At 37.1% G+C, this 27,106-nt stretch overlaps 1 protein-coding gene and 1 long non-coding RNA gene across 2 annotated transcripts; one reads left to right on the forward strand and one right to left on the reverse strand.

The window, feature by feature from the left end:
* The first annotated feature begins 1,327 nt into the window (after nt 1-1,327).
* LOC110802457 (uncharacterized) lies at nt 1,328-6,856 on the forward strand. The gene is made up of 5 exons (XR_002537168.2): nt 1,328-1,513; nt 1,599-1,683; nt 2,166-2,283; nt 4,300-4,500; nt 6,600-6,856. It is a non-coding gene; the product is annotated as an uncharacterized lncRNA (long non-coding RNA).
* Nucleotides 6,857-9,196: 2,340 nt separating this feature from the next.
* On the reverse strand, nt 9,197-26,982 carry LOC110802459 (serine/threonine-protein kinase GRIK2-like). The gene is made up of 8 exons (XM_056833389.1): nt 26,376-26,982; nt 26,130-26,251; nt 25,083-25,178; nt 12,366-12,476; nt 11,950-12,108; nt 11,489-11,651; nt 10,440-10,689; nt 9,197-10,164 (listed from the first exon to the last, which is right to left on the reverse strand). The coding sequence occupies exons 1-5, from the start codon at nt 26,452-26,454 to the stop codon at nt 12,067-12,069; spliced, it is 450 nt and encodes a 149-aa protein (XP_056689367.1). The 5' UTR covers nt 26,455-26,982; the 3' UTR covers nt 9,197-10,164; nt 10,440-10,689; nt 11,489-11,651; nt 11,950-12,066.
* Nucleotides 26,983-27,106: the final 124 nt, after the last annotated feature.

Genomic DNA, 27,106 nt, shown 5'->3' on the forward strand with positions numbered 1-27,106 from the left:
GATAATATTTTCCGATACGTACCATGTTTCCGTTTCCGGCAACATCTACGACTTGGATATTATTTATATTTCCGATACGATCCATATTTCCATTTCCGGCAATATCATCGTTTCCGGAGTATTCATTTCTTGCTTTTGACGATCTCAACTCCCACTGAAACCAAGATCCGTCGATTCCGAATATCCATAGATGGAGTATTTAATGCCATTAAATACTTGATCCGTTTACGTACTATTTGTGTGACCCTACGGGTTCAGTCAAGAGTAAGCTGTGGATTAATATCATTAATTCCACTTGAACTGAAGCGGCCTCTACCTAGGCATTCAGCTCACTTGATCTCACTGAATTATTAACTTGTTAATTAATACTGAACCGCATTTATCAGACTTAACATTAAATGCATACTTGGACAAAGGGCATTATTTCCTTCAATTAGGATTTTTAGTTCTTATTCGTTTGTCGATGTTGTGTTTACTTTTTCTGATGTTGTGTTTACTTTTTGTCGATGCTGTGTTTACTTTTCATTATTTTCTGTTTACTTTTATCCGATGTTGTGTTTAGTTTTTCTAATCTTGTGTTTACTTTTTCTGATCTTGTGTTTACTTTATGTCGATATTTTACTTTTGATTATATTGTGATTACTTCAACTCGATGTTGTGTTTACTTTTTTTGATCTTATGTTTACTTTCTGTCGATGTTGCGTTTACTTTTGATTATATTTTGTTTACTTTTACTCGATATTGTGTTTACTTTTTCCGATCTTTTGTTTACTTTTTGTCGACATTGTGTTTACTTTTCTTGATCTTATGTTTACTTTCCGTCCGTTTTGTTTTAATCCAACAACTATCATAGGTTCTCATTATAAAGAAGGTTCTCATCTTAAGGGAGGTTCTCACCAGAACCTGGTCCTATATATATATACTTCCTCCATTTTTTTATTATTGCACCATTTTCCTTTTTCGGAAGTTGCATATTAATTGCACCATTTCCTTTTTTAGTAAGTTTACCTACATGCAATGACATTTTTATCCTTGTATGGGTGGTGGGGACCAAACCCCACTTGTTCTTTACCTACAACTTGTACTTAATCACGTGGGTATTTTTGTCAATCTCTCACCTTTTAACACCTTTCTTAATTTTGTGCCCAATGTAGATGGTGCAATAATAAAAAAATGGAGGAAGTATATATATATACACTCAAATGAGAAGGGATCTTAAAATGAGAAGAATGAGAAGAGATCTTGTGCGTTGGCTGTGATCAGATCTAACGGAGGTAAGTTCTACATAACGCGTTTAGTAATGGAAAAATTGTAAATATTTCAAATATTTTATTTTTCCAAATTTGCTCCTGTTTCTCAGTTTCTCTCTCCTCCTGTTTCAATCTCAGCAGCTCCTTAGTCTCTCTCCCTCCATTTTCGTTCTCCTTCGTGGTTCTCTCTCTTGCTGCAACCACCGCGCCGCCACCATCTCCAAGCTTCCATCATCTACGCGTCGTCTTCTCTGCTGCAATTTGTGAGTGATGTTTTTAGCTCATTTCTCTAAATGGTGGGTTTATGCAATTGATGAGTGATTCCTAATGTTTTATAGTAATTTTCAGCTTCGATTTTGATGTTTGCATCTGGATAATGCTGCAACACTTAATTATTCATTTGAATTTGCAATAATCGAGCTTAAAATTTAAGGTAATCGTTGCTAATTTAGTCCAAATAGTTTTCTAGGTTTTCAATTTTCGTAATGTTCATTGTGTTTTTTATTTCATTTCCGCATACTGCTTGAATTTAATGTTTATTCATGCTTGATTTCTGGGTCTCAGAGTTTTTGTGTCCGGGAATCTCGAATTTAAATCAAGTGTAATTTGTCAAATACTTGTGGGAATTGTAATCAAAAGAGTCACTTCCAAAGCTTGTGAATGGGTTCTTTTTCTTTTCCATTAGCATTGTTTTCTTGTAATTTTGATAGAGAGTACATATATTATCTTATTCAGAAGTAAGCCCTGGGCTTTGAGTACATAGCTCGTGGATTTTGTCAATGTAATTGTGATTATAAACCCGTCCCCATAGAGAATTGGATAGTAGTCCATGTTGAAACCCTTCCCTGTATATGTCCCTTTGACTAAGAATTTGATAACGTTGCTGACAGATAATATGATATGAATTTGTGTTAGGCGCATGACATATGCAATGACTCAAATAGACAAATCATAGATGCTGGAGATTTGTTTAATGCACTAGAGGAAGTTGAGTTTTCCGAGTTTGTTGATCCACTCAGAGCTGCCCTTGATGGTTAGTGGATTTTTTTTCTTTCAGGTTACTGCTTTCAGATACATTTTATCCCTTTTCAATTGAGTATTTCTCGTGTTTGATTATTCCTTTTGCTTTGGAATGATTTCCATCTTTACTCTACACTGGTGTGCCCTCGCCATAGCCTAGGATGATGTGAAGTGTTATGAAATTGAGATTTATGTGTTGGATTTCAGAATTTCTCTCCTTACAAAGACCTTATTGATGATTAAATGGATATTGTTAAGTGTTATATGTAGTGCTGGAATTCAAAATCTTGCTCATCACAAAAGTTTCTTCTTGTTCTGTGTTATGATCTGTTATCCAAGGGAGTGAACCGAAAGATTTTTGCTCATTTGCACAAATGAGTAAAATTTATTTTGCCAATTTGTGTAAATGAGTAAATTTATTTTGCTCATATGCATAAATGAGTAAACTTATTTTGCAAGTTTTGGCGAGATCCTCCATGAGAAACTTTTCTTGCTGAGACCCAGCACATGAAGCTTCTGTAGTCGACTTATCTCAACTGGAATACATCCACGAAGGTGGTTACCTTTGAGGTATATTGCTGGAGGCAGGTGTGCGAGTTGGTTGTATTGGTGGCTACTAGCGCTGTTGGGGGAAACGAAGACTGGGAGCTGAAGATAACTTCGGTTTAGTTTTTGAGCAACTTTCTCTGAAATCAATGCTGGAAGCCTTGAGAGTTGTACAGGAAATTCTTCTCTGAGAAGATTCATAGACAAGTCTAAGTAGAAAAGGCTTGGCAGATAGCCAATCGAATCCGGAACTTTACCTGTAATTTGATTGAATGACAAGTCCAATACTTCTAGACTGTTAATATGAACCAGCCACTTTGGAACTTTCCCCTTGAAGCCATCCTCCCAAGGAAAGAACTTGTAGGTTTTCAAATCCTTCTTGGCCTATAAGGTCTTTTTTCTGGTAGCAGAAGTTTTTAGACACGATGAGGGTGACAAGGCTCTTGCAACCTGCAAAAATCCTGATTGCATTCGAAACAATTGTGAAGCTATTGTTAGAGAGAGAAAGGAAAGTTAAAGATGTTAATGCCATTATACTGGGAGAAATTGATCCAGTTAAGCTGTTGGTGGCTACTCTAACCGCAGTTGGTGATTTGCACGAGAACAAGCTCTCTAGCAAATTTCCTGTGAATTTGTTGTTACCAAGGTCAAGTACTTGGAGGTGGATAAGTCTAGAGAATCAAGCATAGAGTTGTTACCTATCAGGAAATGCACTCTAAGAATGAGTTTTAAAAGATTTGTGCAGATCATCAATGATTCTGGATTAGAACCATTGAGATTGTTAATGTGAAGGTGCAATTGCTCCAATTTTAATAGCTTCCCGATTTCCTGAGGAACTGTGCCAGCAAAATTGTTCGGGCGCAACTTGATGATCCTGAGGTTTGCAAGTCTGGAAATTCATTTTCCAATGGTTCCACCAATGTTATTTACAGGCAGTGATAACTCAATAAGTGAGCTTAGCCTGTAAATGTCACCGGGAGGTACTCCAGAGAGATAATTGATACCTGCTCGGAGTACTCTAAGTTTCAAGCAGCCCCCTAGTCTAACAGTGAACTGACCTCTAAAAGTGTTTTCGGAGAAATCAAGTGTCCTAAGCTGGTAAAATGCCCTTTTAATTGATACTGCATTGAAGTGAGTGATTAAATTGCTTTTCTTCAGTAGCTTCAATGTTTTATGGCTCCTTAAATGTTATAGTTAAGATGTTGGTTTCTGGTAAGGAGTTAAATTATAATTCCCATATAGTAAGATGGATTACTTCTGAATTAGAATGAGCCAAGTAACTGTATTCTACCATCAGTGCATGTATACGTATAAGCATCATTTAGTATGATTCTACCAGTGCTGATGATTGTTGTTTAGAGAAAGTTAGGTGAAGTAAGATATGCTAATCTGAGATACTTGAGTTGCTAGATTTTGCAGTTCAGGTGTCAACGTGCATTCTATCAGGCTTGCAGCTAATCGAGTGAGATTTTTTTTCTCGCAGAAAGATGACAAATATCGCTGTAGTGAAACTAGATATCATATTCCTTTCAAGTGTATCAGAAGTGGAAATGTAACAAAGGAAGCAAGTGGTAAAGTTCTCGAAAACAACCATTCTACTCAAGAAGGATCTGTTAATGCAGATAATGCTGCAGCAAAAGTCCAACTTGATAATGGCATGGTGTTTGAGGCAATGCAGATCCAAGTAAGTTTTTATCCAGAAATGTGACAATGTCTATGCTCCATTCTAGTTGTGATGTCTTGTAAATTGATGTGAACCTCCTGGAATGTAATTTTGCTCATTTAAACAAATGAGTAAATTTATTTTGCTCATTTGCATAAATGAGTAAATTTAGTTTTCTTATTTGTATAAATTAGAAAATTTCAAGTACTCCTAGTTTGTTAGTTGTTTATCTTCCGGACACCTGATTTAGAAGAGTATTGGTTCTATAATAAGAATCAATATCCCAGGTTTTAGTTGCTGATGAAAGAGTCATCAAAGCAACTACAACTGATTTCATACAAGGGTGTAACCGAGGGTTCTCATGAGTATAAACTTTCGCAAGTTCAGCCACCTATAAAAATCATAAACTAGAACAATGGTTTCAGAATCATAAACTCTGTACTGGTTTGAAATTTGAGATCAGTGGGATTCTGACCTGACGAACTGAGTCTAGTGAGTAATCATCACCCAGATTAGGATCAACCAGCTTGCATATCTCACTTGGATCAGGAAGATTCAGAACATCTTCAAACTGCAACGCAAGATAATGTGAACTCAGTTTTTAAGTAATTCAATATTGGTTAAAGGTGGCGAACTGGATGTTTAAATCAGGCTTTGTTCGGGTCATATGTCAGGTGATGGGTCGTTCTGGTTAATTTGAGTCTCGGATCATATTCGACTTTGTAGTGTTCCTGGAACTGAAATATTAGTTATGTGTTTAGTAACATTGGGCAGATGCAAAAAACGAGCGAACCAGAGCATGCGATTTTCTTTCCTTTAAGATAACTGCTTTTGCTGATATATATAAGTTCATAGATAACAACTCCAAATGCAAAAACGTCTATCTTGGCGTCACTTCGCCATATTGAACGTTCCTTAAGAAGCAATATAAGAAATTCATGGTTGAAACTGCAAAGAAATAAATTTTCATCAGCTAATCAACGTTAAAGAAAAACATTGTCATACACTAGCCTACTAGCTCAATAGGTAGGGATGGCAGATGGGTAAAAATTTGCGGATACCGCACTGCACCTTGGCGGATAGTAGGCGGGTGGTGGGTATGAAATCCATACCCGCCATGGGTAGCGGGTAGGTAGTGGATTTTAGGTCATACCCGCTCCATACCCGCCTGCCCCGCCCCGCCCCGCCCCGCCTCCTACCCGCCCGCATGTCTTATACCCGCATTCTTTGAATTTTTTTTACAAATTTTACTAATATATTAGCCCAGATTTTAAATAAGCCCATTTACTCCATTTGCACATTTGGATGAAAAGTTGAAAACCCTAGTAACTTAGTCAGTGAAGCCGGCGCCTCCTTCTCTTCGTCGGCGAGCCTCCATCTCATTCCGTCTTCCGTCGAGCCTCCTTCTCATTCCGTCTTCAGTCGAGCCGGCGAGCCGCATCTCATCCCTCAAAGTCAGTTTTACACTTCGTTTATCTACACTTCGTTTATCTATAATTCGTTTATTTACAATTCGTTTATCTACTTCCTATTCGATTAATTTGAATTCCTCTTTCGTTTTTTGGTGATTATAATAGTAATGTGATTTTTGGGAGTTGTTAATTACACTGAATAATTCAAATTCTGAAATTATGTGTGGAATTTAATCCTTTGAAACAGAATAATAATGAGAATTTGGTTTAGAAATTTCTCTATATTTTGACTTGAGTAGCTAAAAAATTTAATACTTGGTATCGAATATGGAGTATGGAAGGACTTTTCTTTATTCAGCTATTTTTAAAAAGCATATTTGAAGTCTCAGTCTGTTCCTCTGCTTCGACTGTGTACTGATGAACAATATACTTCTGGAATTGAAAATTATGGATGTAGTAACTGGTAAATAGTAATGTTGTGTGAAATAGAATAAAAAAGGGCAATTACATTAGCAAATTATTATTAACTGGTAAATAGTCAATAGTTTTGCTATTTTATTATTTGATGTTTTAATTGAGGATCTCCCTGAGATGCGCTTCAACTTGGCAATTTGCATTAGCAAATTATTTTCAGACGTAGAGTAATAATTTATGATATATTAAAATCTAATTTAGACTCTAATTATATAAATTTATGCAATTTTGCAGGTGGTGGTGTCGTTAAGGTGGTGAATATATATGATATTGAGGACGATGTCGAAGATGAAGATGATGCGAGATTGTATATGGGAGCAAATGTTGTGTGTATTGATTGAGATTTGTGTATTTCTTTAAGTAATTTATGGTGAAATTATTAATTTTCGGTATTTAAGAACGTTCTAAAAATACTTTTATTGTTAGTTTGAGAACATTGATAAACATGTCATATAAACAAGATTTTTTTTATTATTTTATTATATTATTAAGGAGGCGGGTAAAAGCGGTTGGTGGATATCCACGTGGGTGGTGGAGCGGGTACGGTTATAGGAATGTACCTGCATAGGCGGGTGTGGACGAAAAAATTATACCCGCTGCGGGTGGCGGGTAGGTGATGGGTGTAAATTTTTTTGGCGGGTACGGGTGCGGGGGAGGGGGCCCCCGTACCCGCACTGCCCAATTGCCATCCCTATCAATAGGTAGAGCATTGTGCAAATGCACAAAGGATGTGGGTTCGAATCCCACGTAGGTTAATATTTACTTTTTGTATTGTTTTATTTACTTTTGGAGCTTTGGGTTAATATTATTAAGTTCTTATCAGTTCATGTTCTTTTTGAGGTATTATGTTTCAAGAAATAAGAATAACTACCTATTCTTTTTTTCTTGGTAAGATCAAGGATCAATTTGATTAGTGCCTATAAAAATTTAAACCTTTGTAGTAACAAACAAATGAGCAAAATTTAAATTTCGAATTTGTTAATATTCAAAACTTTTACTCATTTTGTCTTAATGAGCAAATATTTTTAAATCTCAGATTACTTAACATTAAAAAACTTTGCTCATTTTTTATCCTTTACACAAATGAGCAAATATTTTTGCTCTTTTTGTATCGTTTACATAAACTAGTTGTTGGAACGTGCGCTAGCGCGCACGTTCCCCCAAGATATAAAACGCTATCTCCCATAACACACTATACAAATCACAAGCCAAATTACTCTATAGAAATAGTTGAAGACATGAATATAGTACTCCGAAGATGATAATAAACATGACTAATTACTTGATGTAGTTTACATATATAGAATTCATGGCTAAGCATAAAAAATTTACACGGCTAAGTTTAGAAAAATTAAAAAAGACCGGCCTAATAGGAGAAAGGAGAAATAACAGTCATGATAGTTCCTCGGCTAACTTTGTGGCAACATACGACTCTGCAAAAAAAGATTCATGGTTACTTAGTTGATCAATGATGAAGCAAGAAATATGTCTATCCTGCAGTTATTGATTGATTGTACACATACTACTGTCATACTCAATCACCTGATATATAAGGCTTTGTAGAGCTGTTGCTGTTGCAATTGCAATTTCAGCTAATATTGCAGACGAATCAACAACTGCGCAAGTCAAGTCAAAATCTGAAAATAGCACGAGATGCCAATCTTCAGGATTAAACTCTTTCCACAAGGGAGCCACGATCTTTTGTGGAATTATGTTTCAAGCTTCATGGCCTGTTTATTTAATTAAGTTTCTAAATGCAGCACATCACATCATCTCATATAAACAAAGAGGAACTGAGGAAGCTAATAGACTCGAACAAACTTCTTAAGTTCACAACCGCTCAACTTTACAGCATAGTAGACGCAAAGCGAGAGGCAGGGGGTTGAACTAAAACAAACTTTCTTTTCCTAGGAAGTTGTAAAAACTCACAGAAAAGTAGGTACTTAAAAAAAATTCACACTATTCAAGAACTATAAACAAAATCTAAAACCGCTAGGATGAAATGCAGTCTCTTCAAAGTTCAGCCATCCTTTCTAATGTGACAGACACAATGTTGAGTATCCTCAATGACAACATTTATATTTCCAATACATACTGCTAAATAATGAAATAGAAGCAATGCTAAGAATTTCTAATCAGCTTTCCTCTTTGCTAATGACTCTTGTCAGCGAAAAGCTGATAACCCCAAACATGATATTACATATTAGAGTTGAACATAAATGTCGCTAGGTGTGACTTATGCCTGTAGCGGCTAAACGACTGCAAAACTAAACACACATAACCCTGGTGAAATAACTGAATCATCTTTATTAGGCATGTTCATTACACATTACTGCTGAAAATATTTCTAAAGTTTTCTTAGGTGTTAAAGGAGTTGCACAATAAGTACAGAATGAAAAGAATCACAACCTTTTTATGAAACTCAAAATTGAGAGGCACAGACTGTTAGAAGTCCTAGACTCCACGATCGGTGAAAATAGAGAAATGTACATCAATACCTGATCAGAAGCATCTTTGAAAAATCTCAAAGAACTCCTTAGCACCGAATATTCGCCGCATCATTTAATTTTGCTACATCATTTGATCTCTGTCTCTCTTTAAAATTCCTTATAATCTTGAGTCCACTTCCGAACTGGTAGTTCAGTGATTCTGAGAGTTACATCGTCCCTTCACTTGCATCACTTGCATCACTTGCACTGTCTACATCCACTACCTCAATAGTTCCACTAACTGTGAAGTGATTCCAGTATCTTTCCTAGTAGTTCTCTAGTGATTTCAGTCATCCTTGTGTACATGTATCTGACAATGGCAGCATCCTCTCCTCCCTGTGGAATAGCAATATCAAATAACGGAAATTAGAAAAGCAACTGAATTCACAGTTATAAGATCAGTTCAAAAGAAGACAATAGTGGATTGCTTTCTACATAAATTATGTACTTTATAGCTTGGTGATTATTATTAATAGATCAGTATTCAACTGCTACATAACTCTTTTCCGCTCTTCGATGAAAACTGCCAACCACTCACCCAACTCCAAATTCGCAATTCTTTTGCCAAGTATGTGGATTAACTAAGTAATTACAGCATAGAACATTTAAAGTATATACTTCGTATTATTTAAGTATATACTTTAGTGGAAGTTTTGTATGGAAAATAGTAAAATAAACATGCGAATGACCTCCTAATATTGTAACTCATGGGCCTTTATGAACCTTCTAAAAACTTATGCACCAAAGCGCGGCACCGTCCTGTTTCAGCAAATGGCACAGATTTTCGATGACAACCCTTTCACATGTATAAAATCCAAAATGAAATTTACAAACAGTGAAGGCTGAATGACTTACGACAAAGCCCATATGTACAAGGTAGACAACATGTTGGGTTTAAGTTTAACCCACAAAAATTGAGCTTTTGAAGTAAAAGGTTAAAAATACTTTTGAGGGGGGGATGGGGATACAAGACTTGTTCAATAATTGACCGTAAAGCACATCAAAGGAAGAAGAACAATAAAAGAAAGAAACTAATAAACAAAATCCACAATCAAGAAGTTCTCAAAAGAATTGGGAGACATACTATGATGGCACAAGTGGACCATACGCAATACTTGGGCCCAAAATCTTACAAGCACCAGAATAACCCCACCATTTCCTCCTCCTTTCAAAAATGGGAAAATGGTTGAGGTGTTATTACCCTGGAAGAAAATTGAGATACAAAGGACAAGCCCTGCTGACCAAAACCAAAGATCCCATCAAGAGCACGTTCTGAATTGATCAAATCTCCAGATTGATAATTGTTGCATCTGCACCAGAACCATAGATTTAAAATCAAAACATACAAGCACAAAGAAAAATGTAAAAGACAGAAAACCAAGGAGAGTAGACATTAACATTCAGCAAAAGCATAGATAGGAAAATTTTCTCCTTCAAAGTAAGTTCAGATATAAACTGAATTTGCTAAAAGGTAAACTATTTATTTTGCAATGTACCAGTTTCGTATACATATTTATCCTTTACAAAAAAGTTAGCAAGATAGATTACCATTGTAAACAAATTAGAACAGAAAAATACCCCTCACCTGAAAACGATAGAGGCAGGTGAATTAGCGTTCATAGAGCTCCCTAGATCATATAAAAGTACATCATAGTAGACACATAAAACCCTGAGGTCCCACTTCCATCACCATATTGAAACGAGTAACCGCACTGTTTACTTTCAGCTGAGCAGTGAGACGATGCTGGTGGAACCATAGTACTACATACTGGGTCTGAACAAGAAACTGCGTTGGCAGTTGAGGAGCCATTGATATCATAGAAATTGAGCTCGACCTAATATCAGTCAGCAGAAACTAATAACCATCATTCAAATAATCACACAATAAAGCGCGATATTGAGTAGAAACATAAATGAAACCCACTCGCCCGTGGACAGTCAATAAATGGAACCCATAATCTGCACATTGTATTCCCTTGGGGTAGTTCCTAGTCTCACTCTTGTAAAATACAGCCTACCTTAAACCAACACCACACGAAATTCAAAAACAAACAAAAAAAGACTTTCATCAATACAATGAAAAAAGGCGCAGATTAATGCTTAGGTTCTATTTATAAACTTCTCGATTTCTTGAAGTATAACATCAAGACAATAAAACACAAAAAATACCTTTATTATAAAATGGCAACAAAAAAGGGAATTACAAAACTAAGTCAAAATTAATTCGATAAGAGAAGAGAACATACATTTAGCTACTTCAATGATCCCTTCTCTACAGGACATTTATGAGAGTTTTAACTTTTCAATGTCCTTGTCATGTAAGAAATAAAAAGATCTTGGTATTAATATGGTACCAAAGTAAGATGGCAATCAACTTGGGTACAAGTTGTATGATAGATTATGAATGTTATATACGAATGAACACAACTTAGGCACATCTATTATAAAAGATGAGTCGGACAATAAAAGGCCCTCAATCTCTTCAGTGAAATCAGCATTAAGAACATATCATACACTATGTATAAATCATAAACCCAGAAAATTAGGAAATAAACCCAATAAAATAGTATTTGCTCCACGTTCAAATGTTTTAAGGCTTGAAAATGAAAAGAAGCAAAAAGATAAGGAACAAACCCAATAAAATAGTATTTGCTTCACGTTCAAGTGTTAGCTCGAGCAGCTCCAAGTACTATAGAGGCAACCCTCTCTGCAAAATTGAGGGTACTTATTCTCTCTCCGACAACATTCACATCCGTTATTAGGTACCCTTGTAATACAGACCTTCTGTCCCACATGCCTGCCAAAATTCGTGAATTGAATTAGTCATTCTACTAAAGAGGTAGTTGCGGAATAACATCTCATTAACAAATAAAAGGAATCATCCTGAAGAAAGAGCTTCAATCATCTTAACAGCGGACTGGATGAAATAGTAAGGCTAACAAAAACAGAATCTTTTTTTTTGAGGGAAACAAAAACAGAATCTTGGTCCAGGCAACCCAGATATATCTCCTTGATTATGGAATATGGCATAGGAGAACTCACAGGTTGGTTCTCCACTACTATCATAAATATACAAAAGCATTTTTGGTCAATACCTGACACTGTCTCGATAATTGTTCGGGTCAAAAAGTGGAGGTTTCGCACCAACTTCACGATTCAGATAACAAATGTTGTTCAAAGGCTTCCTCCATATAGCAATATAACCCTCCCTTTTACCAGTTCCCAGCAAATATGGGACGTAAGATTCTCCATTTCTGTAGATTTATAAGTAAAAAGAGAAAAAAGCATAAATAAATATGTTCCTATCTTGAAGAGTATCAGATTCCATGAAATCTAAATTAACAACTCAAATATTGACCAGCGGAAACTTTGAATTTAAGTAAGGGATTTCAAGCAAACTCAAAAGTCTTAAGAAGGGGGAGGAAGGGAAAACGGTGATAAAAAAGGTAAGCACTGGTAATTCCCTACTTATGAAGCAGGAAATGCATGTGTAAGTAAATAATAATGATACCTTTCCACTGCTTTTGCAAGTTATCTTCAAGTTTATAGACTGGCAATACTGCCCATACAAAATATCCTCCAGCTCTGAACATTCTATTAGCTTCAAGAAGCAAGATTCCATCTGGCAAATAGTTTTAATAAGTAGATCAGAACTTCGGTTGAATAAAAAAAAGTCTAATGAAAAGGGTTTACAATTTAATTTTGATTTTGCGGATTATATATGTGTAGTTCAGTGATATCAATTCAATCTTTATTAGTGTTTAGTTTAGGTCTGAATCTTATTTTTTTGTTGCTAGTATGTATTATCATGAAGAACATACAAGATATTACTAAGGAACATACAAGCAAGACGCTTGTACGAAGATAATACGTATAAAATAACACATACTTAGTACTCCGTAACATGGAGGCTGACGTTCTTTAGTATTGCTCCGTTTAAAAAAGAGAACATGAAGTGAATATATAAGAACATAATATATCCCAAAAGAGAACATCAGGTCAATTATTAAACAAATAATAAAAAAGAAAGAACATGGAGTGAATATATAAGGACATAATTTATTCCAAAGAAGAACATCTGGTCAATTATTAGACATATATATTAAAAAAACATGGAGTGAATATATAAGAACATAATGTATTCCAAAGAAGAACATCTGGTTAATTATTAACTGATCGGTTTGGTCTCTGGTTAATTATTTGAAATCTCTATTAATGTATTGTTTTGATGCAAAGCCAACTCCATTTTTCTTGAAAACTTTGATTTAGGGTACTACCACGCCATTATAAAGAGAACCAAGTATGCTATACTTAATCTATATTGTAATACTCCACTATACGCTACCATAAATTGCTATACTAATCTATATAGCAGCAAGAAAATATTTACATTTACAAATTAAAACATCCATACTCCAATACATTCTAATCACCGTATAATCTCAAAGTACTACTACATATTTGATCCAAAGTCTTTGTTCTTTTAATAAAATAAGGCTAGACTACATACGGTGATTTTAAAGACACAAAATTCCATGTCTAAAAGATAATCTGCACCTTCATACGTTGCCCTACTCATGGCTACCATACTGCTGGCTTACTCCCTCTCACTGATACCTCTTCTTGTTACTCTTTCTCTCACTTGAAACCACTGACTCCCAAATATTCAATTTGAAGGAAATAATGCCCTTGGTCCAAGTATGCATTCTATGTTAAGTCTAATAAATGCGGTTCAGTATTAATTAACAAGTTAATAATTCAGTGAGATCAAGTGAGCTGAATGCCTAGCTAGAGGCCGCTTCAGTTCAAGTGGAATTAATGATATTAATCCACAGCTTACTCTTGACTGAACCCGTAGGGTCACACAAATAGTACGTAAACGGATCAAGTATTTAATGGCATTAAATACTCCATCTATGAATATTCGGAACCGACGGATCTTGGTTTCAGTGGGAGCTAAGATCGTCACAGGCAAGAAATGAATACTCCGGAAACGATGATATTGCCGGAAACGGAAATATGGATCGTATCGGAAATATGAATATTATCCAAGTCGTAGATGTTGCCGGAAACGGAAACATGGTACGTATCGGAAAATATTATTGGAAATGGAAATATTACCAGAATCGGAAATATTGCCGGAAACGGAAATATTGTCAGAATCGGAAATATTGCCGGAATCGGAAAATAATTCCGGAAACGGAAATATTAAATATTTGTTCGAAACGGAAATTAATTCCGGAATCGGAAATATTAAATATTGTTCGTATGGGAAATAGATTCCGGAAATGGAAATTTAATCGGAAGCGTATCGTACGAATTAGCATCGGACGAGGCTTGCCGGACGAAGGCCCAGCACGAAGCCGGGGCCATCGCCCAGCAAGCGTGCGCGCCACAAGCCCAGCCAAGGCAGCGCCCAGGCCTACCGCAAGGCAGGCCCAGCGCGCGCCAAGGGCCACGGCTGCGTGGGCCGTGCTGCGCGGGCTGCTGCTCGCACGCATGGGCAGCCCTTGTGGCTGCCGTGTGTGTGTGAGTTTGTGCTCATGCATGATTCCTGAATCTGCAAGAGTCAGTGTATGATTAAATGTCTATTCCTAATTGGATAAATTAATTAAATAGAATTCATGTAGGATTCTAATTCCAATTAATTCGCATCCTACTAGGATTACGATTCCTTTTCCATAACTCTATAAATAAAGGCCTAGGGGTCATAATTTATACATAAGTTTCAAAGTATTCAAAAGTGAGTTTTTTGAGAGAAAATTAAAACACATCTTGCTCATAAAAGTGCCGAATTTTCTAGTACCTTAAGGGCGGTTCTAGTTGGTCAATCTTAAGGCGGATCCGGACGTGCTGTGGACTATCTACGGAGGGACGACACTTGGAGTCCTAAAAGACTTGTTCTTGTTCGGTTCGGGCGCAGCTAGGGAGGGCACGCAACAAAGAGTATGCATCTAATTATGCTATATGATTATGTGTAAATAATATGTTTCCTGGGTTAATGGTTGTTTCCGCATGATCTATGTAAATGTCATATGTATCATAACCTTACAGTGGTATCACGAGCCCCTTATTATTTTCATAATCTAAATTGCATGAACATGGTTAAATATTACAAATTTGCAAGAATTAAAAGGGGTGATTAATTTTCGTAATTGTTAATTAATTGCAAATTGCGTTTATTTAATTATATGTACGCAGTTTTTCGGCAGTTTCTTCATTACTCATCCGAATTGAGTGATTTTTGTGTCAATTCCGCATGTAAATGGCATTCTAAAATTTTGACAAAAATAGTATTTTTCTGCCGAACCCAGAATTCTCAAATTCGAAGCCTAACTATGACTTTTCGAAGGTTTTAGTTTTTCGAATGCAAAATTTCGTAAATTTAAGATGTTAAATTAAATATTTGCGATTCTTGTTGATAAATCTTGAATTTTTGATTGACCTACTGCATATGTTTAACAAGTTTGAATGCCTAGTCTTGTTAATTATGCAATCTAATTTGTAATTATGATTAATTTGTTGAAAATTAGAATAATTTAGAATTAATTTGATTTTCATAATTAATTGTAATTTAATTAGAAACCTATGATTAAAATCCACCATAAAAATTGTAAATTTACGATAAATTTTAAATTTTTATGACCTAGACTTGAATCCATATCAATCGGAAATCAATTGGATAATAAATTTTCGATTTTTCGCCCTAAAATTATGAAATTAATAATATTTATTAATTTGTCATTAATTTTAAATATAAATTTTAAATTTTTATGCGATTCGTTCAAATAACTTGCACGCACGAAGCAATGGACGCTTCGTGTTACCCTTAAGGGGTGTTGTATAATGCGGGCATGCGACGACGAGCAAGGGAGCTCGTCGCCCGTGCGGCACGAATGCAATGAGCAAGGGCGTAGTGCACGAGCACAAGGCAGCAGCCCTGCCTTGTGTCGTGTGCCACGAGCAATGAGCGAATGGGCATGGGCGAAGGGCGAGCCAAGGCAGTCGCGTGTGGGCAGCAAGCGAGCTGCGCCACAACGCGCGCTGCCTCGCACAAGTGCGCGCAGCCTCGCGCGCAGCGAGCGCAAGCTCGCGTGCCACGAGCGCTGCGCCCATCACTACTCGCGCGCGCAGCGCGCGATGTCGCTCGCCCAGCGAGCGATGTCGCGCCCCAGCGAGCGATGGCTCGCGCGCACAGCGCGCGATGTCGCCCGCCCAGCGAGCGATGTCGCGCCCCAGCGAGCGATGGCTCGCGCGCACAGCGAGCAACCAGCGCGCCCAGCGAGCGATGCAGCGCGCCCAGCGAGCGATCTCGCGCGCGCGCACTGCGAGCGATAGCTCGCGTGCGATGGGGCGCTGTGCGGAGGCTTGCGATAGGACAGCAGCAGCTATGCGACGAGCGCATGAGCTGCGCGCACATGGCCAGCAATGGCTGTGTGCGTACGGCCCATGGGCGTGCAACGCGTAGGGTGTTTTGCGTTACGATTAGATCGTTTTGAATGTTTAATTTGAAAATTTCAGTTCACGTAATTTTAATTAATTTTAAAATTAATAATTTGAATTAATTTCTTGGATTATAATTTTGAATATTATAATTATAATAAATGGAATTTATTCTAATTATTTTACTAAAATTAAAATCATGAATTAATTTAAACACGACTGAAATTAAATTAAATTTTTGGATTTAATTATAAATTGATATGAGCTTTAAATTTTAATTAAATTTGTATGTTTCCGGTTGGACTAGAAATACATTTTTATGTTTAAAATTGGTAAAGCATATGAATTTATTGGTTTAAGTGGGAGCGTTTTTTTTAGTCATAAACTCTTGATTAGGTCTACAAATCCTTAAGGTTAAAACAACTTGATTAGAATTAATAAGGACTGAATAATTGGTAGATTATTGGTGCCCTTGATTAATTGCTGCAAATGTTTACGTGATGCATAATGTGTTTTACTAACCAGCTATGTGGGCCATTCATGATAATGAATGGGTGAATGGTATATATTGTATATGTACTGTTTTGCAGGTTATGAAGTGACTAGTATGGCCCAAATAGGATAGAAAATATGGTCTGCGTACCATTAATTTGAATGTAATTGGTCTAAAGTACCAAAGTTATTTTTCAATTCAAATATGGTCTGCGAACCATCAAATAGTTGTAATTAGTTATAGCTTATCCTATTTGAAGAAAATGGTGCCTCCCACGGAGATTTTCAAGACGGACTTTGAAGTCAAAGCTTCAAGATGAAGTCGGGCCATACTAGATCACAAATATCTTATGCATGTTTTAAGTTATTTATTGCTTTAAATATGTCTTAAAATGCATGAGATCAAAAGCTTGATTATGTTGCATGATTAAGGATTTTAGTTCACTTAAAATCTAACCAACATAGTAAGAGCCTTAAGTTCCAAACTTAAAAATTGAGTTAAAAGGTGCCATGCCAAAATATACACTTGCTTGGATATCCTTTACATCAATCTAGTAATAGTTTTCGCTCAGCGAGGTGTTACTTATTGGTCCTAAAGGGGCAAGGTACACAAATAATTGTGAGTACATGTTAGTTTTGGTGAAACTCAACGATATAAGTAAGGAGTCCTTTTATGTCGTGGCAAATTCGATAGGTTTACCTAATAAGTTCTTAGACGTACCTATCAACCAAGAATAGTTTCTAGACTATTAGCAAAAGGCTTTTGCTTACCTAAGATGTTCTAGGATTAAGTCGACAAACTGTGCTTAGTTCTTCAATGATTTTAGGATCTTGGAATCATTTTATTCACACCTGCCGGAACACATAACTTGAATAAAATGCTTAATAAACATTGAATTATGCATGTATGCTAGAATTTAAGTTTATTAAGAGAAACTGTGAATGGTTATTTATTTGTTTATTCTTTTCAATTGTAGTTTTTAATATGGCAAACAACAATTCATTCAACATTCGATCAATTCTCGAAAAGGAGAAGTTGAACGGGAAAAACTTCCTTGACTGGCAAAGGAACTTGCAAATAGTTCTTATGCAGGAAGAAAAGGAGTATGTCCTAGATGAGGCGATGCCCGAAGCTCCTGGCGACGGGGTCACTCAGGCTGCCCTCAATCGTTGGATTGATGCCAACAAGGATGTGAAATGTCTAATGCTCGCCACCATGAGTGCGGATCTGCAGAAAACGTTCATCAACTCAGATGCTTTCACAATCATCAGTGAGTTGAAGAACATGTTCCAAGATCTGGCTCGAGTCGAAAGATTCGAGACTCATAGGCAAATTCTTGAGACCAAGCTTAAGAAAGGCGAGCCCGTAAGTCCACATGTTCTCAAAATGATTGGACTCATTGAGAATATGAGTCGGCTGGATCAGCAATTTTCTCAGGAAATGGCTATAGACACCATCCTCCATTCTCTTCATAGCGGGTATGATCAGTTCAAACTGAACTACAGTATGAATAGTCTGGACAAAACGCTCACTGAGCTTCACGGTATGCTGAAGACCGCTGAAAAGACGCTCAAAAGTGATAAGCATGATGTGCTTATGGTGCGTGGGGGCAAGTTCAAGAAATCTGGAAAGAAGAGGAATGCTAAGAAAGGTGGCAACAAGGCCAGCCCAACTAAGCAAACTGGCGCCAAATCTGCAAAGAGGAAGGTCAGTCAACCCACTTCTGAATCCGAATGCTTCTACTGCAAGAAGAAGGGGCATTGGAAGAGAGATTGCTTGAAGCTAAAGGAAGATCAGAAGAACGGAACAGTCGTTCCATCTTCAGGTATTTTCGTTATAGACTGTATACTTGCTAATTCAACTTCTTGGGTATTAGATACAGGTTGTGGCTCACACTTATGTTCCAATCCACAGGGACTAAGAAGAAGTAGAAAGTTAAGCAAGGGAGAAGTCGACCTACGAGTGGGAAATGGAGCACGGATTGCTGCATTAGCCGTAGGAACTTACTATTTGTCGTAGCCCTCCGGGCTAGTTTTGGAACTGGAAGAATGTTTCCATGTTCCAAGTCTTACTAAAAACATCATTTCAGTTTCTTGCTTAGATGCTAAGGGATTTTCCTTTATAATAAAAGACAATAGTTGTTCGTTTTATTTTAAAGAGATGTTTTATGGATCTGCTAGATTAGTCAATGGACTTTATTTATTAGATCACGACAAACAAGTATATAACATAAATACCAAAAAGGCCAAAAAGGATGATTCAGATCTCACCTATCTGTGGCATTGTCGATTAGGCCATATAAACTTGAAACGCTTAGAAAGACTTCAAAGAGAAGGAATTCTAGAACCATTTGACTTAGAGGATTATGGTTAATGCGAATCATGTTTACTTGGCAAAATGACAAAGCAACCTTTCTCTAAAGTTGGAGAAAGAGCAAATGAACTATTGGGTTTAATCCATACAGATGTATGTGGACCAATGAGTACAAATGCTAGAGGTGGTTTCAGCTACTTTATCACTTTCACTGATGACTTCAGTAGGTATGGTTATGTCTACCTAATGAAGCATAAGTCTGAATCCTTTGACAAATTCAAGGAATTTCAGAGTGAAGTAGAGAATCAATTAGGCAAGAAGATTAAGGCACTGCGGTCTGATAGAGGCGGTGAATATCTGAGCTATGAATTTGATGACCATCTGAAAGAATGTGGAATTCTATCAGAATTGACTCCTCCTGGAACACCACAATGGAACGGTGTGTCAGAACGGAGGAACAGAACCTTGCTAGACATGGTCAGGTCAATGATGGGTCAGGCCGAACTTCCATTAGAATTTTGGGGACATGCACTAAATACAGCTGCACTCACTATAAATAGAGCTCCGTCTAAAGCTGTCGAAAAGACTCCATACGAATTATGGTTTGGAAAGCCTCCAAATGTGTCTTTTCTTAAGATTTGGGGATGTGAAGTATACGTCAAACGATTAATTTCAGACAAACTTCATCCAAAATCTGACAAATGTATCCTTGTGGGCTATCCAAAGGAAACAAAGGGGTATTACTTCTACAATACATCTGAGAACAAAGTGTTTGTTGCTCGAGATGGTGTCTTTTTGGAGAAAGATCACATTTCCAAAATGACAAGTGGGAGAAAAGTAGACCTCGAAGAAATTCGAGTCGAACAACAAACTCTAGAGAATGCTCAAGATGACATTCAAGATGAAACTCAGAGATCTTTAGAAGAATCTGGTGAGAATCATGGTCAATCTAGAAATGTTACCCCGCGTAGATCGCAAAGATATAGATCTCAACCGGAAAGGTACTTAGGTATTTTGACGAACGAGAGCTATGACGTTCTATTACTTGAAAGTGATGAACCTGCGACTTACAAGCAAGCTATGACGAGCCCTAGCTCCAAGCAATGGCAAGAAGCCATGCAATCTGAATTAGACTCCATGTCTGAAAACCAAGTATGGGATTTGGTCGATTTGCCAGATGGCTACCAAGCCATTGGAAGCAAATGGGTTTTCAAACTGAAAAAGGACAAGGATGGGAAACTTGAAGTTTTCAAAGCTAGATTGGTTGCAAAAGGTTACAGGCAAGTCCACGGTGTGGATTACGATGAAACCTTTTCACCAGTTGCAATGCTAAAGTCTATTCGAATAATGTTAGCAATCGCTGCATATTACGATTACGAAATATGGCAGATGGATGTCAAAACTGCTTTCTTAAACGGCGTTTTAACAGAAACTGTGTTTATGACACAGCCTGAAGGTTTTGAGGATCCAAAGAATGCTAAAAAGGTATGCAAGCTAAAGAAATCAATCTACGGATTGAAGCAGGCATCCAGGAGCTGGAATATACGTTTTGATGAAGCAGTCAGTGACTTTGGTTTCATCAAGAACGCAGACGAATCTTGTGTATACAAGAAGGTCAGTGGGAGCAAAATTGCTTTCCTAGTATTATATGTCGACGACATATTGCTTATCGGAAATGACATTCCTATGTTGAACTCTGTCAAGATTTGGCTTGGGAAATGTTTTTCGATGAAGGATCTAGGAGAAGCACAGTACATATTGGGCATCAAGATTTACAGAGATAGATCTAAAAGGATGATTGGACTTAGTCAAAGCACTTATATCAATAAGGTGCTTGATAGGTTCAAGATGGCGGACTCCAAGCGAGGCTACCTACCCATGTCTCATGGAATGACTCTAAGCAAGACTCAGTGCCCAAAAACACTTGATGAGCGTAGACGAATGAATGGGATTCCATATGCATCATTGATTGGTTCAATAATGTATGCTATGATATGTACACGCCCGGATGTTGCGTACGCACTCAGTGCTACGAGCAGATACCAGTCAGACCCAGGAGAGGCGCATTGGACTGCTGCCAAGAACATTCTGAAGTACCTGAAAAGGCACAAAGATGACTTCCTGGTCTATGGTGGAGATGATGAATTGTTAAAGGCTATACGGACGCAAGTTTCCAAACCGACAAAGATGATTTCAGATCACAGTCTGGGTTTGTCTTCTGCCTCAACGGAGGAGCAGTAAGCTGGAAAAGTGCTAAGCAAAGCACCATTGCGGATTCTACAACTGAAGCGGAGTACATTGCTGCACATGAAGCAGCAAAGGAAGCTATATGGCTAAGGAAGTTCATAGGAGAACTTGGTGTAGTCCCCTCCATTAAAGGACCAATAGCCCTGTATTGTGATAATAACGGAGCTATTGCACAGGCAAAAGAGCCTAGACACCACCAGAGAGTCAAGCATGTACTTCGTAGATTTCACCTTCTACGAGAGTTCGTTGAAAGAAAAGAAGTCGAGATAAGCAAAATTGGAACTGATGACAACATATCAGATCCATTAACTAAACCTCTGCCGCAAGCGAAGCACAACTCGCACACTGCAGCTATGGGAATCAAGCATATTGGAGAATGGCTTTGATGTCTCTGTTTAATGTTTTAAAGTTTTAGAGTTTAAATCTTTGTAAAACATTATTGGTTAATCATTCACAATAAATGAAAGGAATTCATTTTTCCATTTAATTCGTGGTTTATTAAATGATGAGTCCCTTCAACTTGACGATATATTCAAGATAGACTGTCAGGACCAGTCCTGTGACTAAGAAATGTCTATCAAGTGAACTTGAATGTCAAAGGTTGAAAATGGTCCCTAATCGGAGTTTTCTATAAAATTGGACGCATAGAAAACGTTAGACGATTAGAATGCAAGATGACTAGTAGTTCTGTTTCTTGAACTATGTGGACATGGCAATGTCATAATCATTTGCATAGATACTTACTTTGGGAAGACTAGTATCGGACAAGACCTATGAAACTTTACTGTAAGAGATGAAAGTCTGTCATAAGTAAATTTCATTAAATTATTAGACACTAAATCCTCAATACCTGAGTGATTTGAGATTACTTGTTTGAGAACTGGTTGCTTTGACGTTGACCAACCGTCGCACCGTAAAAGGAGGCTATAAAGGCAACGCTCAGGTAATCACCTATCAAACGAAGTCTAATCTCAAGATCGCAAGATTGGGATTGTCCTCCCATAAATCGGGATGAGATGCTTAAAAGTTGTACAAGGCCACTCGGAGAGCTAGAAACTGTGAAATGCATGGCCGTGCTCGGATGAATCATAGGCTATGATTATCTGTTTATTTGATCAGTTGAACTCTGAAACCGAGGAACACCTCTGGACATAATAAGGATGACAACTCTTACCTTATGTTCAAGAGCAAGCATCGAGCGACAAAGGAATTAGGAAATGCACACTTGTCCCTAAGGACAAGTGGGAGACTGAAGGAAATAATGCCCTTGGTCCAAGTATGCATTCTATGTTAAGTCTAATAAATGCGGTTCAGTATTAATTAACAAGTTAATAATTCAGTGAGATCAAGTGAGCTGAATGCCTAGCTAGAGGCCGCTTCAGTTCAAGTGGAATTAATGATATTAATCCACAGCTTACTCTTGACTGAACCCGTAGGGTCACACAAATAGTACGTAAACGGATCAAGTATTTAATGGCATTAAATACTCCATCTATGAATATTCGGAACCGACGGATCTTGGTTTCAGTGGGAGCTAAGATCGTCACAGGCAAGAAATGAATACTCCGGAAACGATGATATTGCCGGAAACGGAAATATGGATCGTATCGGAAATATGAATATTATCCAAGTCGTAGATGTTGCCGGAAACGGAAACATGGTACGTATCGGAAAATATTATTGGAAATGGAAATATTACCAGAATCGGAAATATTGCCGGAAACGGAAATATTGTCAGAATCGGAAATATTGCCGGAATCGGAAAATAATTCCGGAAACGGAAATATTAAATATTTGTTCGAAACGGAAATTAATTCCGGAATCGGAAATATTAAATATTGTTCGTATGGGAAATAGATTCCGGAAATGGAAATTTAATCGGAAGCGTATCGTACGAATTAGCATCGGACGAGGCTTGCCGGACGAAGGCCCAGCACGAAGCCGGGGCCATCGCCCAGCAAGCGTGCGCGCCACAAGCCCAGCCAAGGCAGCGCCCAGGCCTACCGCAAGGCAGGCCCAGCGCGCGCCAAGGGCCACGGCTGCGTGGGCCGTGCTGCGCGGGCTGCTGCTCGCACGCATGGGCAGCCCTTGTGGCTGCCGTGTGTGTGTGAGTTTGTGCTCATGCATGATTCCTGAATCTGCAAGAGTCAGTGTATGATTAAATGTCTATTCCTAATTGGATAAATTAATTAAATAGAATTCATGTAGGATTCTAATTCCAATTAATTCGCATCCTACTAGGATTACGATTCCTTTTCCATAACTCTATAAATAAAGGCCTAGGGGTCATAATTTATACATAAGTTTCAAAGTATTCAAAAGTGAGTTTTTTGAGAGAAAATTAAAACACATCTTGCTCATAAAAGTGCCGAATTTTCTAGTACCTTAAGGGCGGTTCTAGTTGGTCAATCTTAAGGCGGATCCGGACGTGCTGTGGACTATCTACGGAGGGACGACACTTGGAGTCCTAAAAGACTTGTTCTTGTTCGGTTCGGGCGCAGCTAGGGAGGGCACGCAACAAAGAGTATGCATCTAATTATGCTATATGATTATGTGTAAATAATATGTTTCCTGGGTTAATGGTTGTTTCCGCATGATCTATGTAAATGTCATATGTATCATAACCTTACACAATTTCCCAGCAATAAAGCTAAATAACACTAAAGAAGCAACAATGATTCAATTTCCCAGCAACGAATAATTGATAAAACACACACAATCCCAGACCATAAAAGATAATAAGATATGATCAAATCTGAAACAAAACCGAAAATGTCAGGCACAAAAACCGAACCAACCCTGAGATAAGCTATATAATTCTCAAAAACCAACATCAATTCAATTTACCGGCAATTTTACTAACACGTACATTAGACCACAAACATAATTTAAAAAAAGTTAGTACATAAGATTTTTTATTATGTGTTCTTCTTCGGTGTTCGCCGTGTTCGTTCTCTAATTTCTAGTGCCATGCGAATTTAAATTTCTTCAGATTTAACCCCTTTTATCGAATCGGTTGTGTATAAGAAAGCTATACAAATTACACTGTGATGAAATTGGGGATAAATTCATTTTCTGGTAGTTTGGAGATATTTTAGGGATGAAGATTGAGATTGTTTGGGAAGACGGAGAAACCTCTGATTGCTGAATTAGCGAAATCAAAGGAGTTTTAATTTCTAGAGATTTTTTTCCCCTAAATTTCGGGTACAGAGGGTTATACTAAGGATGTGCTTCCCGTATTTTTTTTAATGTTTAATATGCGTTTTATATACAATTCTTTGCGTTTTGAAAGTGGTGCACGTACCTCTACGTGGACTATTGTCAGCCATCCACAAATTGGGCACACACACACAATTAAAAGAAAAGAAAAAAGATGTCAAATTGACAATAGTCTTGATAGATAAACAGAAAGGCGCACAAAGAACGTGTAATATCAGTATATGGTCACTTAAAAACAAAAATAACATTCATAGAAGTTATGAGAATTATCTTCCCAGTTACAACTGTCAACAAAAATATTGACTATAGTTTCACTTCCCATATCTTCTGACCTCCGCATGTAGGTACTAACATGTTGTCTCTAGAAATGTTATGATATATTTGCATTTGCAACAGAATCAAATGAAATCATTGTATCCTCAACCAAATAATGAATGGAAAAGATCACATGCACAAAGTTATCAAGAATAGAAATAAATTGATATTTAATATAATGAGATACTATTCCATTACCTCAAAAACTTGGCTGACACTGAAATTTGCAATCTTTACAGTGCCATTACGCGAAACCAAAAGATTTTGAGTCTTTATGTCCATATGCACTATATTCTGTTTCTCAAAAGAAAAGAAAATTGTTAAGATTCAATATATGCCAATAGCCACGTGAAAAAATGAAGTTACAACTCAGATGGTTCAAGTGCCAAATTTAGAAGAAAAAAAAAGAAAAAAAACTCCTAGAAAAAACTCATTGTTTCTTCTCCTTTCAGCAATAATATGCATTAATGAACAAGTCAAAAGTAAATAGTTATAACCAAAAGAAACCTAAACAGAACAACACCACCTCCCAAAGAAAAAGCCCTAAGTTTGGAATAACAGATTTAATAATGGGTATGAAGAATCCCCTGTTCATTCCTCTTATCTCCTTATTCTGAACCTTTGTGGAAAAAGTTATGAATGTAAATATAACTACATTAAGCTTGATCATCTATTACAACCTATCAATCTATCATAGACTTAGATTAACTGCAAATGAAAAACACCAGGAGAACTACATAAGATTCGAACTTCTAAAGAGATTAACTGCAGTAAACTTCACATCTTAATGCTAAATTACAAATAAATCAGCAAACTCTCTGCACTTCTTTCTTAATGTAAAGTAGGAGACAGTTTTTTGCGCTGAGAAAAAAGGTAGGGCAGTGAGGCAGTATTCAGTTCTTGTTTTGAATCACAGATCAAATTTTTTTTTAAGGGTATCACAGATCAATTGGAAACCACCTATCTTTCATCTTATAAATAAGCTACATACATCCAATCCTCCTTTACCCTAGAATGATCAGGAGCCTCTTTTAGAGGCATTGGGACAACATTTAAGATGATTTTGATGTAGGAAATGCAGTAAACAAAGTGTCAGAATCCCCATATACTCTTCTGGATTCCCAACACCATACGAATAGAAAAAAAATAGCACCAAGCAGACTTTTTTTGAAAAGCGCATTACAAATAAGACCAATATGGACCTTGGGGGCAACAAAATTTAAAATGGAACTAAAGTGATCTTACATGTGAATGAAGATACATTAACCCAGAAACAATATCTCGTAAATATTGTCTCATGATAGCTTCCCCTAAGCCACCAGGTGGTCCAACACCCTCACAATCCCATTTGCCCTCCACATACTCAACTGAACAAAGAAAATTACAATTTCATTGACTAAAAGGCCAAAAAAAAAAAATTCCAGATCCATTTAGCCTCCAACAAACAAAAATTCAGAAGTGTGATACGAAAGGAAATGGTGGAAAAAATACCCATATAGAAGTGATCTGTGTCTGGATCATTAATCACCTCGATAAGATTGACTATGTTGGGATAGCTTACAATTTTCATAATTACCACCTGCAAGCAATAATAGAGTACTCAGAGATTCAAATAAATTAAGGGAGATAATAATGTAGGCAATAAACCCTAGTCAATTTAGAAAAAGGTTGTTTCTGATAACTATAAAATCATCATAGAATGCAGTTCAGATAAAATTTGGCAATTTACAATTGCTTCCCAAAATAAGCCTTGACAAACTCTGGTTCTTAAAACAAAAATCTACTCCGTAACGCAATTTCCACCCCCACCGTTATGGCAAACAGGATTTTCTACGGTCCAACTTAATGAAAAGGTTTGGCAGAAAAGTCCTGTATCAGAACTCTCAACATATAATGGTTAATCTGGCATAAAAGTGAATCTTATAAAATCAAGCACCTTTATAAAATCAAGCACCAGTATTTATCTTATGGTAAGTATGGAACAATTGTCTTCATGTATTACCTTATCTTTAGAAGTAACAGACTTCATGAAATCTCAATACCAATCATATAAACTCAACTCCAATTACAATCATATAAATGCAACTCCAATTACAATCATACAAACTCATATATATCTGCCTTCACAAAAACCCGTGACCAAAATCCTCAACAATTATGGTGATGATGGGAGACATTGAAGAAGAGTAATTTTATTCTCTAAATTAAAATGGGAAATCGAG

Source organism: Spinacia oleracea, chromosome 6 (assembly GCF_020520425.1).
Source record: "Spinacia oleracea cultivar Varoflay chromosome 6, BTI_SOV_V1, whole genome shotgun sequence".
NCBI lineage: Eukaryota > Viridiplantae > Streptophyta > Magnoliopsida > Caryophyllales > Amaranthaceae > Spinacia > Spinacia oleracea.